At 45.7% G+C, this 17834-nt stretch overlaps 1 protein-coding gene and 1 long non-coding RNA gene across 2 annotated transcripts in view; one reads left to right on the top strand and one right to left on the bottom strand.

Annotated features, from left to right (window-relative positions):
• Window positions 1-12619, bottom strand: part of RAPGEF4 (Rap guanine nucleotide exchange factor 4) — a 168657-nt gene extending 156038 nt beyond the window's left edge. The window contains exon 1 of the mRNA XM_088468239.1: window positions 12550-12619. Coding sequence (XP_088324365.1) covers window positions 12550-12604 — 55 coding nt within the window. The 5' untranslated portion in view covers window positions 12605-12619. The remainder of the gene's footprint in view (window positions 1-12549) is intronic.
• LOC148543360 (uncharacterized) overlaps window positions 10241-17834 on the top strand; it is a 177957-nt gene continuing 170363 nt past the window's right edge. The window contains exon 1 of the long non-coding RNA XR_015877776.1: window positions 10241-10462. This is a non-coding gene — a long non-coding RNA (uncharacterized LOC148543360). The remainder of the gene's footprint in view (window positions 10463-17834) is intronic.

The raw sequence follows: 17834 nt of genomic DNA, 5'->3' as shown, positions 1-17834 counted from the left end.
GTGGCATTGACAGACAGAAGGGGGGGTGTTGCTGATGTGTGAGTGTGGGGGGTGGCACTGACAGACAGAAGAGGGGTGTTACTGTGTTACTGACATGTGTGAGTGTGGGGGGGGGCACTGAATGTGGGAGGTCCGCTGAGAAAGAGAGGGGGGAATGTATGAGGGTGTCACTGAGACAGTGAGAAATGTGGGGGGATCGCTGAGAGAGAGGTAAATGGGGGGAGCGCTGACAGAGAGAAATGTGGGGGATTAAGTCTGGCCAGTACAATAAAGTTTTGGTGACTTCTGGTAACAGCCCTGTTCATCCGTACAAAACCCAATATCTTAGTTTAGATCTCGTTAGCAACTCATATGCTCGAGTTTGGAAACAAACGGTAGTGTCTTGGGGTAGAGATCAGGGCCGTAACTAGGGTAGTGCGACCAGTGCCATGGCACAGGACACCACAGGGCATGTGGCACTGTTTGGACCTGTCAGTTTCCTGTTTATTATCGTGCTCACTTGTTGCTTCCTCAGCTATCCCCAGCATCTCCTGGCCTCCGCTATCTCTTCCCTGGTCCTTCCTCATGAGGCCATGGTCCTTTTTCAGGTGCATTCTTATGTCACTATTTAGAAAATGGGGGGGGGGGGGGAGCCAATGCTCTCTCTGGCACAGGGCACCAAAAAGTCTAGTTATGGCTCTGGTAGAGATATACAATATATATCTTCAGCGGATAGTTTGCCTACACATTACGAATCCACCCTGAGATTTTTACGTTGCTCCTGGTTACAGGTCGTTGTCAAGAGCAACGCAAAAGACTATTAATAGAGTCTACATATCACAAGCTCACAGGAGCTTTATGGTAGCGGAGGAGTCGGGTAACGGTCCTAATGTAAACGCCCCCACACAACCTTTTTTCATAAACTATGGTTATGCCTGAAAATATGCAAATTTTGGAGGAAAGTAGTAGTTTTTATTAATAACATTTTCCATTTAAAAGTGATCCTTTGGCGCTTTTGTGTGCCATCTTTGTGGAATGGGATCTTGGTTTAGATAAGAAATCTGTTATTCCTCTCCTGACCGGTATTGTAACTATTGCTAAGAAAGTTATATTATGTAATTGGACCACTTCTACGCCTCCGTTTTTTTGGGTTCGGTGAAATCATCAATGCTTACCACTTTATATTATGACAGGCAAGCTGATTTTCTGGCATAAGAGACTGGTGTAGTCTCCTTTTATAAAAAAACTGGGCAACTGCATTTCTTCAAGCTGCCTTTTTTCGGTACATATCTGACTGGTTACTACAGTAGGTCCGTTTACACCAGGGATGGGGAACCTAAGGCCCGAGGGCTGTATAAGGCCTGCAGAATAATTTGGTCTGGCTCTCTGAGTTTTTTTCTGCTAGTCTCATCTGGCTAGCAGGGTGACTAGAATGGCACCCTGCAGTCAGAATCTATGCAGCAGTGCCGCCGGGAGCGTCCTTAGGATGCTTCAGACAGTCACACTGCTGCCCTTACAGCTTCCCGGAGCATCCTCAGAATGTTCCGGGCTTTGCTGTAATCACCAGCGATTGTGGCCTTGCCCCCGCGGGCCTGCACCAGGTCCGCAAATAATGTGACATATATCAAAATGGCCCTCAGCAGAAAAAAGGTTCCCCACCCCTGGTTTACACCAATAAAGATTTAGAAGAAGCAATGCTTTCCCATATGCTCCAGCAACTTTGCTTCATTTACAAAGGTCGTGTATACCCTCAAGTATTCAAGAACATGTATTCTTTCGGGACATGTATGCTGCATGGAGGCCCATTTCCAAGAAACTAGCTAGAGATTTTACAGTATCAGCTCATATTCCTATTTGGGGTAACCCAGAATTCCCAGCCTCACTGCAGAATACGTGGTTCCAACAATGGAAATGCAAAGGTATTAACGCCATCCGAGACATTTTTGACCCTGGAGGCTGCAAATGATCTTTTCAACAATTACAGGAAACATTTAATCTGCCCTCGAAGCACTTTTTTATGTACCTACAAGTACGTCACTTCACTATGACTTCCGTGCAGCGTGCGGGTATCACAAACACCACCTTATTTATTAGACTCACTATTAAATTGACGCATGATAGCTCCCTACTCCATTAGGTATTTATATCCACATCTACTATTGACAGACCCTATTAAAATGCGGCTGACTTTACAAAAACGGTGGTCAGATAACCTTCCTGAATTAGTGGACCTTCAACTGATACTCTCCCATACCGGTGCTATTTTAAAGTCACGCGGTTCTGCTAGACTGCAAGAAGTCCACACCAAATTCATTCATAAACCTTATTCTCGCGGGTTTTGGATTCTATAAAGGTCCCGGTGATCGGCGCAATTTTCACTCTGGCTGGGGACAGTGTACAGAGCAGACGTGGTTACTTAAAGTGGGGGGTACTGCTGTGTCACTCACTGTGTCCTGTCCATCAAGGGGCTAGGGCTGCAGTACATAAAGGGGAGCTGTGTTGTCCTGGGGAGCTCTTCCCCAGTGTAAATGTTTTTTTTTAATTAAAATCAATTTTTTATTCTTCAGTTTTTTGTGTGTGTGCTAGGCAGTAGTAGTTACACTATTATTTTTTGGTGAATCTGCCGGCCAGACCGCAGTTTATCGTCCATGTATTAGTGACTCTGCACTGCAGGTGGTCTGTCCACACTTGCAGGGGTGCTTTGATGTCCATAAAGAAGGGGCGCTGTCTTTGTTGTTCATCAAGGGGCTGCTGCCTTGTTCAGGGGTGCTCTTTCCCAGTGTTAAAAAAAATATTGTTCAGTGACACTGCCAGTCAGATCGCAGTGTAAGTTTGTTGATATGGAGGACGATCAAATGAGGAGAGCAAAAACCACATACCAGTCTTGCAGCTGCTGTCAGCAGTCATGATGACGATGCAAGGCCGTCAATGTCATCAACGAAGGCCGATGCCCAAGGGCTTAAGTCAGGGCATTTTAAATAAAGCAAGCAATGTTTTACAGTGTTAAAGAATAAAAAAATTAAAGCTAACTTAGCTGCAGAGAAACAAAAAATTGGCAATATGCCACTTACTACATGAAGTGGCAAGGAAAGGAAAAGGCCTTGGAGTTTATTAATGACTGGTGGTTCTGCATCTTATGATGATGTAAGCCCTTCTCCCTGTAGAAGTCTCAAAAAAATTTAAATCGCTAAGGCACATGAACCAACTGTGTGCTCAGAAAAGTTACAGATCCCCGAGGAGACTCCAAGTGGGTCTGCGGTTGCCATGTGTGAGCCTGACCTTTCCAATGCTGTACTTGAAGAGGATCCTCCTTCCACCATTTGTGTGCCCTCTGCAAATGCAGGGATGAGCAGCACAAGTCAACATGCTGACGTAGAAATCGAGGATGCTTCTGTGGAATTGCACCAGGAGGATATTTCTTTAGTTGGTGCTAACAAGGATGATGAGGATGTTGATGTCGAATATGTTGTTTGTGTAAGTCAGGCAACAGTTGCCCATGGTATATAAAAGCACATTGTCATGCCAGGGCAAAAGACAAAAAAATCCACTTCTCATGTGTGGACTTATTTCCACTCAAGCCATCTGTAATGTTTGCCAAGCAAGAGTGAGTAGAGGTAAGGACCTTAACCAATTAGGAGCCTACTCCCTGTTATGTCAATTGCAGCGCATTCATCAAATTCCAAAGTGTTTGCAAAATTCAGAAACTTTGGCTAAAAACGTAACAATCAGTCCAGTGTCACCAAGCTGCTCCCTTCACTTTGTTAGATCCAAGCGCCTGTAATCTCCACCACCAACACCTGCATCATCAACATCCTCAATCGTGATCGGAAGTAGTCCTGCTGCATCCGATTTAATAAGCATAACTGACTTCTCTCCTATCCGTGATTTCTCAGAAGGATCCTTGAGTGCTAAACCTGTTGCTACTGCTGCTGTGAGTGGATCTTCATCTTGCTACTGCTGCTGTGAGTGGATCTGGGGACCAGGAAGATGACTACTTTTAGTAGTTTAACAAAACAATTGACTGTCAAACAATCCTTTGCAAGGGGGAACAAGTATGACAGCAGTCACCCAGTTGCACAGCAGATTACTGATGCCATAACAGCTATGCTGGTATTAGATGTGCGTCCAGTATCCGCCATTAATGCAGTGGGTTTTAGAGAGTTAATCGAGGTCCTGTGTCCTCGCTATCATGTCCCTTCTAGATTCCACTTCACTAGAACAGCAATTCCCAGTCTGTATAAGGACATAAAAAAAAAACCCTAATTAGTGTCCTCCGAAATGCCGTTGTACCCACTGTCCACTTAACCACAGATATGTGGACAAGTGGGACAGGGCAAACTAAAGATTACATGACTGTGACAGCCCACTGGGTAGGTGTATTGCCTCCAACAGTGTAAATAGCAACACCAGCAGCAGCATCTAACAAATGCCAGCTCTTTCACAGGCAGACTACTTTGTGTATAACTGAGAGGCATACCGCTGAGAACTTCTTAGAAAAACTCAGGGAAACCATTGCAAAATGGCTTACCCCGCTTGGACTCTCCTTGGGATTTGTGATTTCTGACAATGCCACCAATATCGTAAGAGCATTACATCTGGGCGAATTCTAACACATCCCATGATTTGCTCACACAATTAAATTGGTGGTGCAAAATTTTTTTTAAATGACAGGGGCGTGCAGGAGATGCTCTTGGTGGCCCGAAAGATTTTGGGACATTTTCGACATTCGCGCAACTGTGTGTTGAAGATTGCAGCACCAGCAAGTACTGTTGAATTTGCTCAGCTGAAGCAAGAGGTAGTAACTAGGTGGAATTCTACCTTCTATATGCTTCAGCGGATGGAGGAGCAGCAAATTGCCTTCCAGGGCTACACAACGGCCTATGATATAGGGAAAGGAGCGTGAATGCACCTTAGTCAAGCACAGTGGAGAATAATGTCTGTGTTGTGCAAGGTTCTCAAACCCTTTGAACTTGCCACATGTGAAGTTAGTTCAGACACTGCCAGCTTGAGTCAGGTCATTCCCCTATTGACTTTTGCAAAAGCAGCTGGAGAAACTGAAGGAGGAGCTGAAATGGAGTGATTCCGCTAAGTATGTCGGACTTGTAGATCAAGCCCTTCATTCACTTTGCCAGGATCCAAGGGTCATCAATCTCTATTTTGGCGACCATACTTGATCATAGGTTTAAGTCATACACAACGTCTTTCTTTCTGACGGACACAAATCTGAAGAGATGCAAATAGTTGTTGGTGAAAAAATTGTCAGCTCAAGCGGCATGTGACTTGGCAGCATCTCCTCCTTCAGTTTCTGCGGCTGCCAGGAAAAAAATACATCCTAAGAGACCCACTGCTGGTGGTGATGCAGATCAGTCAGCAAAACCTAATGACATCTGGTTGGGTCTGAAAGAACTGCCTACAATTAGTGACATGTCTACCGTGACTTTGTCTGATACGGTCACCATGAATGGTGGATGATTATTTTAGGGATAGCGTCCAAATAGGCATGTCATACAGTCCGTTTCACTACTGGCAGGAAAAAGAGACAATTTGGAGTCCTTTACACAAACTGGCTTTGCTTTACTTAAGTTGCCCACCCTCCAGTGTGTACTCTGAAAGATGTTTTAGCCAGCCGGGAACCTTGTCAGTGATCTGCGTAGGAGGTTACTTCCCCAAAATGTGGAAAAGATGGTGTTCATCAAAATTATTTTCAAATTCAATGAGGAAGACCTTTACCGGCAATTAAGTAAAAAAAATAGAGGCGCGTGTAATGGTGGATTCCAGCGGGTACTAATTAATATTGTGTGAAGAAGAGGATGTACACACTGATGGGGTTGATGATGACGATGACGACATCTGATCTTACCTATGTTGTAAAGACAGTATGTGTATGGGATCATTGCCAACAATGTCCACTGCGCATTGGCAGCTTGTTTTGTGGGGGCCCAAACAAACCAATCATTTTCAGCCACAAGTGGCAGTCCCTGTTGCTGAAGTGATTGGTTTGTTAAACTGTGAATGTCCTGTTTCATATATACAACATATGGAGGGCCTAAGGACATTTCCATCTTGCACCTCTTTTCTTTGCATTATGTGCTGTTTGGGGCATTGCTGTCTGACATTTTTAATTTTATAGTTTATGAATGTCCAGAAATTGTAATGGCCACAGACCGCATCTCCTACATGCTCCTTTCATTTTTTTTAAATATTCTGAACCACCAAGTGGATGGGGTGGGCAAATATGAGCAGCAGCAGCACAGAGCATCTTCCTGCCAGGATGTGTGCAATAAAGTGCAAATACGTTTAATACAAAAATTAGTTGTGTATATTGGTCAAATACATACATATTTACATTTACATACATACAGTGCTTAAAGCATGCTGAGGTAACCTGAAGCACGCCATCTGACAAATAACTTCCAGTAGGCAAACATCACAGAAGCTGGGAGTTCTAGTTCAGCCGGAGAACTACAGGCTGCTTTCCTCTGATGTAAACAGCAAGTCTTGGTCCCATTATCCCTAACAACCTCCCTGAGTACAAAGTAATCGTCTGTTTACAGTATGGTCTAACAGCACCTCCACAAGCAAGGCCAGCTCATTTCTATTGGATGAATAAAAATTAAAAAAAAAACCCCAGAGATGTCTTTTAGGAACTGAAGAACTTAATCCTAGATTGATCTGAATTAAAACATTAAAATAAATAAATTAAAAACTAATCAATCCTTCCGTCCTTTCCCTGTCTTCAGTCCATAAACATATTCCAACTCCGTCGGGCCTCTGACCTAGTCAAGGAAAACATTCTTGGCTTTTAAACTTCCTAGGGGTTGTATAGTTTATTAAACTGCCATCGTGTCTACCACTGCAATGGCACTCTGTGCCATGTTGGAAGCTGAACTGCCACATGTTAGTGCCGCCCACTGCTGTCGCTTAGCTTAGTCAGCCAGCTAGCTGGATGCAACTTTTTGGCCTAAACTAGATTAAATCAATATTGTGAGCTGTGAGGTGGTCAAAATTGACTGGAAATTACTGGAAATAAATGTTATAGAGATTAATAATACTGCAGGAGCAAAAACCAGGCCCAAATTATGTGATTTTTTGCTGTTTTTATTAATTTTTTTTTAGAAATAATACAGATCTAAAACCAAAACACGCAAGGGCGGTTTTGGCAAAACCAAATCCAGATCCAAACCACGAGGAGATACAGGACCTCATTCAGAGTCGGTCGAAGCGGCCGCACGGTCGTACGGGAAAAGAGGACCGGATATGTAAATGATTCTCTCGCAAGTTGCGTCCCTAAGTTCGGATCGGTTGCTGGCCGACCAAGGGGAGGAAGCGGCCGGAATACAAAAAAATACGCCCCCTTCTCGTACGCATTACACGTCATCTCCGGGCATATGAGGATTAATCGAGACCATCGAGAACCATCGGAACTGGTCGTAGAGCTTAAGGTTGACTATACCCTCTCTTAAGCTCTACGATCATGTCAGTGTAAAAACCTCCCATGTCACGTGTGCCATGACGCTACTTTGTTAATTATGCACTCCCATAAACCATATGCACTCCCATAAAACGCCGTTCGCATAATTAGGCACGCCTGCGTCCGGATCTCCACTCCCCCGTTTTCAAGCACCTTGCCCTGTTACCACCCACAAACGTCTCAATCTGTCACTCAAACTTCCGACCTGGCTGTGTTCAAGGAGAGAGAAATTTCTGATCGTAGCGGCTAGTTTGCGCACGCGCATTGCGAACTTTACGCATGCGCAGTATAGCGAACATCGGTGGCGTACGACCGTGCGGCCGCTTTGACCGACTCTGAATGAGGTCCACAGATCCAAAACCAAAACATGGGGGTCGGTGCACATCCCTAATATTTACTGATGTGTGGATTTTTAGCAGTGGAGATGTTGCCCGTAGCAACCAATCAGATACTACTTGACATTTATCTAGCACCTTATAGAAGAAAATAGCTAGAATCTGATTGGTTGCTATGGACAACATCTCCACTTCTAAAAACCTGCACTTTAGTGAATATACCCAGTTACTTTAGTGAAGAAACTAATTTTGAACAGATGGATAAAAGGATCAGCACCTTCTCTGTTATTGTTATCTGCTTTACTGGTATATATCTACTTTGATAGAGGTAATGCTCTTTCCAATATTGAAAATGGTGTGAAGCAGTTCTACAAAAAACTTATACTGTACTTGATTTAAGATACTATCCTTCCCCTTTTATTAATTTTGCTTTCCCTTTAGACCTTCCTTTCCTGCTCTATTTTACTTTCATCTTAATTTTGCTTATTATTGTTTAGATACTTTATATATAAAATTGTCTTCATCTATGTTTTTAGTTTTGACATGTGTTATGTATTTATATAAACTGTATCTACTGAAGTATTTATATTGAGACATGGCGTGACCTTTATTGCTTCTTTCTTGAGGTACATTAATAAAATGTTTAAGAAAACAAAAAGATTTTGGGCTTGACTCAGAGCTGCACATGAAGTGCCAGCAATTGCGAGCAGAGTTGTGGATGGGGAATAATATCACTCAGTAGTGTCTATCACCGTGGTGACACCCGATGCCAGGAGGGTTGTAAAGCGCACATCAGCAAAAAGGGGCGTGGCCTCGTGAGTAGGGAACGTGACCTTGTGGCCCGAACCCCCGTTTTAGTCACTCGGGGGGTCCCGGAGTTGCGGACTGACCCCGGGGACCAGTCTGTGTGCAGTGCAGGCTCCCTCCCTGTGTCAGGAGCCCAGTGCTGCATGTAATGCTACATTGCAGCACCCAGCTCCTATCACTGAGGAGGAGTCAGCACTTTGGTGTCACCCCTCGGCGGGTGACACCCGGGTGCGGCCCGCACCCCCATTGTGACGCCACTGATGCACTCAGCTACACCCTTATTGAATAACAGCTAAAAGAACAGACTAAGGGGTAAATTTACTAAGAATCGAGTTTGATTGAGTTTTTATTTTTTTAAGCTCTCTTTGCTTCACAGAAACTCGGGTGAATTTACCCTTTAACAACTCGCAAATTTACTAACAAGTGAGTTTAGCTGAAAGTGAGTTTTCCGATGGTGAAGCAGTTCGAGATTTCTCCCCCTATTTGCGAGTTTAGATGAGATTACTCACCCGAGATTGCAGTGTTTTCTCTCTGCCAAACTCACCCGAACAAGCAGCCTGCATATATCAGTGAGATATGTGTAAGCTGCTTGTGTGTTGTACCTGTAAAAAACGGGTTAAAATGTATTTAAAAAATGACGTAGGGTCCCCCCCCCAAAAGCCTAACCAGCCCGGACTTGTCAGCCAGTCCTGGTACCTAAAATTACGGGGAACAAAACGAGTAGGGTTCCACTGTAATTTAGGTACCAGCACCAGGCTTGCAGGGCCAGTCCTGGTTTTAATTATAGGGGGAAAAAATGTATAAGGGTCCCCCTATAATTAAAACCAGCACCGGACCCAAAAAAGGGATCCCCCCTCTCCTGAAACCCCACTCTAGGTCTGAAGCCCGGGACTCTTCCCCGCACCCCTGGGCTGTGAGTACAGGGGTAATAAAGTGGAAAATCAAAGTAAACTATTGTATTTTACAGTGGAACTACAAGTGCAATCAGCAGCCACTAATTGAACTGTTTGTATCTACAGTTATACTGTCAGGACCTGGGAAGTTTTTGGACCAGGGATGGAATCAGGAGTCGAAGCAGGAACGGTTTTGTTAAACTGAAAGGCAGCTGGGGTATTCAGATTCATGGAATTAAACAAATATATAAATACTGTAACAAAAGTCCATGAGTGAACTGAGGATATGTGTCTGGCAGAAAATAATAGTCCAATTGCTGTGGAATTGCAAAACAAGTGTCTGATAAAAAAAAAACAAATCCAATAGAAGCAGAGAAGCAGGTGTCTGGTAATGAATGAGTCCAGTTGATGTGAGGCAGGGAAACAGGTGCTTGGTAATGAATGGACAGGGAAGAAAATCCAATAGAGGTATACTGAGGATCAGAGGTCTGTAAACTGCAGTGGGATCTGAGTGCAAGCAGCTGGTGGGCAATCAGTGGAGGGTGAGACATGGGGTATAGTTGGTGCAGGAATCTTGGGAACTGCCTGGAATGCTGACAGGAAGCAAACGAAACACTGCAATATAGCAAGGATAGAGAGCACAGGTAACTCTCACACAGCAAGGTTGAGAACATGTTGCACTGGCAACTAGAGGGTGTGCTGAACACCCTTAAGTACCAAAGGAAGGTGCAAGATAGGCTGCTGAGAGTCACATGCAAGGCTCCAACCTGATTGGCCCATTCAGGTCACATGCCCAAAACTAAGATGGTGGCACCCAGCAGTCTGCAGCATTGAGAAGCTGCCAGTCTTACCTGTACTAGCATGGCCTGTTCCCCCGGGACCTCCTCGCGCACCTCGCTCCAACCTCCAGGAACCAGCACCCCCACCGGTAGGACCGCGCCAGAGCGCACGCACAGGCAGGGACCGCGAGCCAGCAGGTAAGGAGGCTCTGGTCGTGACATATACTATATAACCCATATTTTGGTCAACCAAAGCCACTTAGAATTCCGAACCTGTCAGAATCCCAGCGCCGGCATCCCGACGGTAAGTAGCGGGGTTAGGAGTTAGGCACTAGAGGGAGAGTTAGGGTTAGGCACTAGAGGAGAGGATTAGGAGTTAGGCACTAGAGGGAGGGTTAGGTTTAGGCACTAGGGGGAGGGTTAGGGTTAGGCACTAGGGGGAAGGTTAGGTTTAGGCACTAGGGGGAGGGTTAGGAGTTAGGCACTAGAGGGAGGGTTAGGTTTAGGCACTAGGGGGAGGGTTAGGGTTAGGCACTAGGGGGAAGGTTAGGTTTAGGCACAGGGGTGGAAGGGTTAGGGAGATGGGGAGAGTTAGAAAACTGACCGACAATTGTCGGTATTCTAACCCTCCCGGGATGCCAGCATTGGGATTCTGACCGCTGGCATCCCAAGTGCCGGCATCCCGTTTCCAACCCAGCCTGATATGCCACAGCTCACCAACATACCCCACATGCCCCACTAGACCTGCTTTTATACCATATGGCTCCTCTTTACCTGGCTGTACCCAACTTGCCCTTTACTTACCAGTCTGTGCCCTAACCGTTCCCCTCCATCCGAGTCTGTGCCCTACAAGCCCCTCTCCTCAAATGCTTTAGCCCCAAATCCGCCTTGACTATTCTATAAACCTCATGCCCCCCTCCTCACCAGTCTGTGCCCTACCCGTCCCCCTCCTTACGAGCCTGCAACTTTCATGCTGCACTCCTCACCAGTATGTGCCCCATATGCACTTCGTCACTTGCTTGGCATGGTGAGAATAGGGCATGGTCCTTGCTCCAAAGGGAAACTAACTACTAATATAGCAGCGACTGACAGCAAATAGGGCCTTATTGTCACAGACTCTGACAGCAGGGTCCCGAATTGAGTATTTTGAGTTGTGAGGTTTTCCTATATGGATTCCTTCCAGAGGACACGAAATGCCAGGGCCACTGTGTGAAATGCATGGTCTCATAGAGTAGGGGCGTGGCCATCACATAGATTCTGTCCCCTTTGGGGGTAGTGTAGAGCCATAATGGGGGCATGGCTTTACCTATTTAGCAGGACTGGGCCCTGTTCTTTGTAAACCTGTCACCCCAGGGTTAATAATTTGATTTCTACAAGTGTAAGGACCAGAGATTGCAATAAGGTGCCTGCTTGTATATTAATTGATCCAGGCGTTGTGAAAGACAGAAGGAGCTTCCATAAAAAAACACACCCTATGTTAAGAAGATTTTGATTATCCTGTGTTGCCTGAATACCTAGACAAAGCCGTACAGAGTGCCAGTGTTTAGAATCCAGACAGCAGTCAAAATTAAAGACTCCAAAATCTTGACGCCTGCGATGCCAATGGTATGTATTAGAGTGAGGCGTTGGCACTATGGGGAGGGTGAGAGTTACGCTGCGGGAGGAGAGGGTTAGGGTCAGGGTGCCGGGGGGGGGGGGGGTTAGGCTGCGGGAGGAGAGGGTCAGGGTCAGGCTGCGGGGGGAAGGGAGGGTTAGGCTGCTAGAAAGGTGGATTAGGGTTAGGATACTTACTGGCGTACGTCAGACCATCAGGATTCTGCCGCCAGCATTCTTACTGCCGGCATTATAAGCGTCGGGATCGCATATCCAACCAAATTGGTTACGTGTATAGCTATTCACTTCAATCGATAAAAGAAAGGCCCGCCATAAACAACGCTCCTGAAATCTACTTCCAGCAATGGTGGCTGTCCTCCCCACTCTATGTTTCAGTCAGCAGCAGTAAAATATTTATTGATATGAAGTCTTTCCCTATATCACATCATTGTCACTATAACACAGACACATAATGTATTATATGAGTTTGAAAATGTAAGATTCTACTGGTTCATAAAAAAAGAGAAGCTGTCTGGAACAATCTGTGTAAGTGTCATTGGTAATACAGGCAAATCTGTTTACTTTTTTTTAGGGGGTTGATTACTTTTTGCAAGTCCCTGAATTTAGCTTTTTTTAAACAGTTTTTATTTAAATATGAAATAAACTGTTGTTAAAACTTCAAATCCACTTACTGTCATTAGAGCCAGTCTCGAGAACACCATAAGGGGGAGCCAAGAAGCCAGCCATGTACTGCCGATATTTCTACAAGACAATAAAATATTTAATCAGTGTAACAGAATTACTAACACACTAAAGTCATTTTGAAACACAATATGATATATGTACAGTATAATTGCCAGTGCTGCCCGACCTGTCTCTACAGCAGCATGTCCTGTTTCCGTTTTAAGTGTTTGATGATTTTGGTCTTCTAGGTATAACATTAGGCCTGATTCAGAGTAGTAAGTAAAGCCGATGGTTTGCATACCAACTCCGATGTTTCAAAAACTGTGCATGCACAGGATCTGTACTGCGTACAGGCAGATTTCTTCCTGCAAGCTGGCTCACGGTGCCTAGGCGCGGATTTTGGGGGTGGAGCGGGGGCAGCGTCCCATGATATGGGGGCATGTCAGCCTCGTTTTCTGACACGTGCTGAAGCTGCGCCCTTGTACGTAGCTTCACTGGCTTCAGCTGCATGAAACCACCTCCCATCCTGAGGAACCTGAAGATGGCTGATGGTCACGCAGAGTGGTCCGATGCCGCATTTTCGGACGCAGCTGCGAATCACAGAAGCCGGCAGGGGGCGTTTATTTACACAAGACGCCTCCTGCAACATTAACTATAAAGTTAATGTATTCTTTGAGAAATAATCATTGGCTTCCATGCTACAAACATAACTCAGCAGCTGAGGTGTAACATCAGCCCTTTTCTATGGAATATGAATTCCAGGAGAGGAAGATAACAGAAGTGGTATTTATGGTCCTGCTGATCCTAGTAAATGGGATAATGTGGCAGATCCTTTCAGGCGCGCTGAATGCATTAGCTGCCAAGAATATACTATACTTTTACAAGTTCACTGTCGGTGTCAACTATTAACATTACTTGTGAGCTTTGTAAGCAACCAATAGACATAAAGCAGCGATAGAAAATCTGACTTTTGGCAAACAGTCCCCATATTCTGGATCATTGTTGTCTATATAAGATGGTATGGGGGGGGGGGAGGCTCATTTTTGTACCCGTGTGCTAAAAAATATAGGAACAGCAAAATACATTAAGGGATATATTTACTAAAAAGCAGGTTTATAGGAATAAGGTTGTTGCCCATAGCAACCAATAAGGTTCTACTTATCATTTATCTAGTACCTTCTCGAAGATAATACCTAGGGGTAAATTTACTAAAGTGAGAGTTTTTAGAAGTGAGTTTTAAAAGTGATGTTGCTCATAGCAACCAATCAGATTCTAGCTATTATCTTCTAGGAGGTGCTAGTTAAATGTTAAGTAGAATCTGATTGGTTGCTATGGGCAACATCACTTTTAAAACTCTCTTCTAAAAACTGTCACTTTAGTAAATTTACCCCCTAAAATCTGTTTGGTTGCTACGGGGAACACCTCCACTTCTGTAAACCCACACTTTAGTAAATATACCAATAACTCTGTACCAACATCACATAGAATCACAACTTTGACAAACATTACACAATGCATAGTTCCTCTGACACACACCACAAAAGGCATGCTCATTCTGATACACACACAGACACACTACTGAACACCACACAAAGCATAGTCACTGACACACACCACACACTGGGGTAGATGTATTATAGCGGCACTTAACGTGCCGCTATAACGCTTCCCGCTTCGCCTCTTTACCAAGGCGAAGCAGGAAGCACTACCGATGAGATGTATAAACATCTCATCGGCCGGAGAGGGGGAGCGTTAACTCCCCCCTCCGGCGCTACCTGCTAGAGACAGCAGCGCATCAGCCTAGTGCTGATGCGCTGTGTCTCTCTCCCGGCCGGCTCCACTGAGCATGCGCGGGATCTCGCAAGTATCGCGAGATCCCCGCGTAGAGCCCTGGAGCCGGCAGCCGCCGCAGCAGGGACAGCACTGTCCCTGCTGTGGGGATAGGCTAGCGCCAGGCTGTAGCTGTCGATAACGACAGCTACAGCCGGCCGAACGGTCATGCGTTATGACCGTTCGTACATAGCCCTGCCGTCGGCGCTGCTATGTTGTAGCGCCCCTGTCATTTACCGCCCAGACCCCCGATCACACATCGGGGAGAAGCGGTATCAGCGCACATAACGTGCGCTGATACAGTTTCTGGGCTTCGTACATCTCCCCCAATGCACGGTCCCTGTGACTAACATTACACCAAGCATACTAGGGGGTCTAGCTATAAATAAAAGCAAATAGGAACATTTCAATCACACTTACCACGATTTGCTACAAGTTTACCTAAGCTATCAGAGCAATTTACCCTTGCCCCCATGAGAAAATAGACCAGCCTACCGGATTCACCTTCTGCCCTAGTGGAGATGACACAACTCACAGCAAATCTTTGCATTGTGGCCCCCACTGTCACAAATCACTTCACTGAGCAGTGGGAGGCTGGGGCCACAATGATGGCATTCACAACGCTACGTCTGCGCCCGTCCTCCAGGAGGGCTTCAGAAAAACATCGGCAAAGATGCAGTAAAATGACCAGTATCATTTGTAGTACATCTATTCTCTGGCTATGTAAAGTGCTGTTTAAAACGATGTCACAATTGAACTTCCAGCGGAAACAGCTTGCAGGATCCAGGGGATTTCAGAGACTATAAACCCAGTGTGACAGCTTGACCCAGTACAGAGATTCGCCTCATTAGGCCTCCGAAATCGTTCAAATTACAAACCCTACAGAGCAACAGATTAATATGGATTATACATCTCCGGACAGATTCACATAAAACAAACTATACATATTTAACGTGGCTGTGTCATTAACATCTCTATTATGCCTTCCCCTCTTTGTACTAGTATTACTATGCTAATCACTGTGTTAAATGATACAAGAACTATTCTGCCTGTCCTTTGTGCTAGACATTAGGCTACGCAGCTCGTGTTCTATCCTCTGAGCCCGGCAAGGTAGAAAGAGTGGTAAAAATAGCAAGTGTTATGTAAGGCTGCCCCTCAGGATTCAAAAGAAAATCAGCAGAACAAATCCATGTGTAACTGAACGTACAATCTCATATGTGCTCCTGGAGCCGACCCAGCTGTAATCTAAACATAGCATGTAAGAGCTGGTAAGGAGCACTCGGCCCACCAAGCCGCTGCCCTTTTGTACAGACTATAATAGTTCAGGTCCCACTTGTTTGATAGTCTTTATATTCACAATATCCTGACGCCTATTACATTGTATTAATGTATTAACCTCTTTTTAAATCTGCAGTTAGAATATTTCAGGAATATATCGGAATCCAGGCTCTAGACATTTACCATAATCCTTTTAGCCCTGGCCCCCGGAGAAGGATGATGCGAAATCACACCATTGTAGCCCCTTTACCTACTTTACAATACTGGCATTGTATAGCAGGGGACGGGGCCATCATGCCACCGCACCGCCCACCAGGGCCGACTCTTGGGGTGTTCGACCAGTGCAGTCGAACAAGGGCGCCACCCCATAGACGGCGTACCCATCCCCAACATCCCGATTTCAGCGGGACAGCACTGTCCCACCCTTGGGCCGAAGTGGCCTGCGGGTGGTCAGGTCTGGAGGTTGGGTACCCCCACCGCCGCGGCGGTGCCAGACCCCAGAGTCTGAATGGATGCTGCGCGCATGTGTGGCATCCATTCAGTGCTGGGAGAGGGCTGGGGGAAGCCCAGCTAGTGACGAAGTGCTGTGCTCCCCCCAGCCTGACGTTACACAGGAGGCATGCCATGCGGGCACGCCTACAAATAACATAATTTAGGGGGCATGGCCTATGGTAATTAGGCCACGGCGTGACCATCACCCGGGCGGCACAGGGTGCCGCTACCCCTGGAGTTGGCCCTGCCGCCCACCATTGTTGCTGCCACGTCCCCTGCAGCCAGAAAGCTGCAAAGTATGATTTTACCTAGTGCCTACTTGGGATCCTAATCAGTAGCAAATTTTGCCTTGTGGCTGCGGGGCGGAGGCTCCCGGTAAAGTCCACCACCCCCACAAAGCCCCAGTCCGTGCACTGGCATCACACTGGAAGCCCTTTCTTCTGATTGATAACCCTTCCAACTAACTGTAATTCATGTTCTTCTTCTATTGGGTATTTGAAAACACCTGTCACTGGCCCCATACAGCCTATACATTTATAAATCCTACATTTGCCTGTAACACAGTATTATCATATTAATTTTTACTGTTTTCGTATTGCTTTTAGTTGTGTATAGCAACATGTTTCTGTTAAATGCATAGTTGTCAGTATTTTAAAATAACTTAAAGGGACACTTTGCTTCAGAGTCTGTACATCCCTTCCAATTACATGGAATATTATGTCACTCGACCACTACAATCCCCCATCATGCCACAGTAAATTTGATAACATTATTCTTTTGTGCATTTAAAATACTCTTTTCTACAAAATGTTTTTTTTTTTTTATAAAGCATAGAAAAAAAGAATAGATAAAAGCATGCTGAAATCGAGGAAATGTATAGTGCAGTTGGTTAATGCTGGATAAACTGTGGCAAAAAAATGGGATTGTCCCTACAAATTAGAGACCATCAGCGTTGGCAACTAGGCTGTTGTTTTGCAAGGTACAGATGTGTCCTCACTCGTCTTTGCTGCAGTTGCGCCAAACAGTCCCTCGAAGTGTGCTGGTCCTGTGAGACTCTGCAAGCACTGGGCATCTTGTTTGCTTCTTTGTTTGCTGAAAATGCTCTAAATTGAAATACAATGCAACTAGTACGCACCAGGGGACTGTGCTGATTAATTTAATATAGAGATGAGTGGGCCCGGTTCTCAGTGGACCCGGGGCAGGCAGAGAGATCCGAGCTATGTCTCGGATCTCCGAAATTCGGGTGGGCCTGGTTCTCTGAGAACCAGGCCCGCTCATCTCTATATTAAATGATTCAGCACTAATCAAGGCAAAACCTCGCAATCCCGCTGTCGGATCTCCAGGTTTCACTTCGAACGGCAATTTACAAAGTCCCATTGAATTCAAAGGGCTTAACGCTGATTGGCTGAGAGAGCTGTCTGTCAAGGCTCTCAACCAATCAGCGTTAAGGGCACAGGAAGGAATAGAGATGATGCCCATCCCCCTTGTCCCCCCGCTGCTGACACCACTGGAACCCCCCGCTGCTGACACCCCCGCCCCCCCCCCCGCTGCCGACCTTGACGGCACCCCCTGCTGCCGGCACCGATGGCACCCCCGCTGCGGACACCGCCGACGCCCCTATGCTGCCAACACATTTGTAAACAGAAATAACTGCCGTGTGATTGTGCCGCTGCTCTGTTGGTTGCTTAGTTAG

The sequence above is a fragment of the Taudactylus pleione genome, unplaced genomic scaffold (genome assembly GCF_031769625.1).
Source record: "Taudactylus pleione unplaced genomic scaffold, aTauple2 ptg000004l, whole genome shotgun sequence".
Lineage (NCBI taxonomy): Eukaryota > Metazoa > Chordata > Amphibia > Anura > Myobatrachidae > Taudactylus > Taudactylus pleione.
The sequence above is the reverse complement of the archived record's forward strand: the minus strand, read 5'-3'. Positions and strand labels throughout refer to the sequence as shown.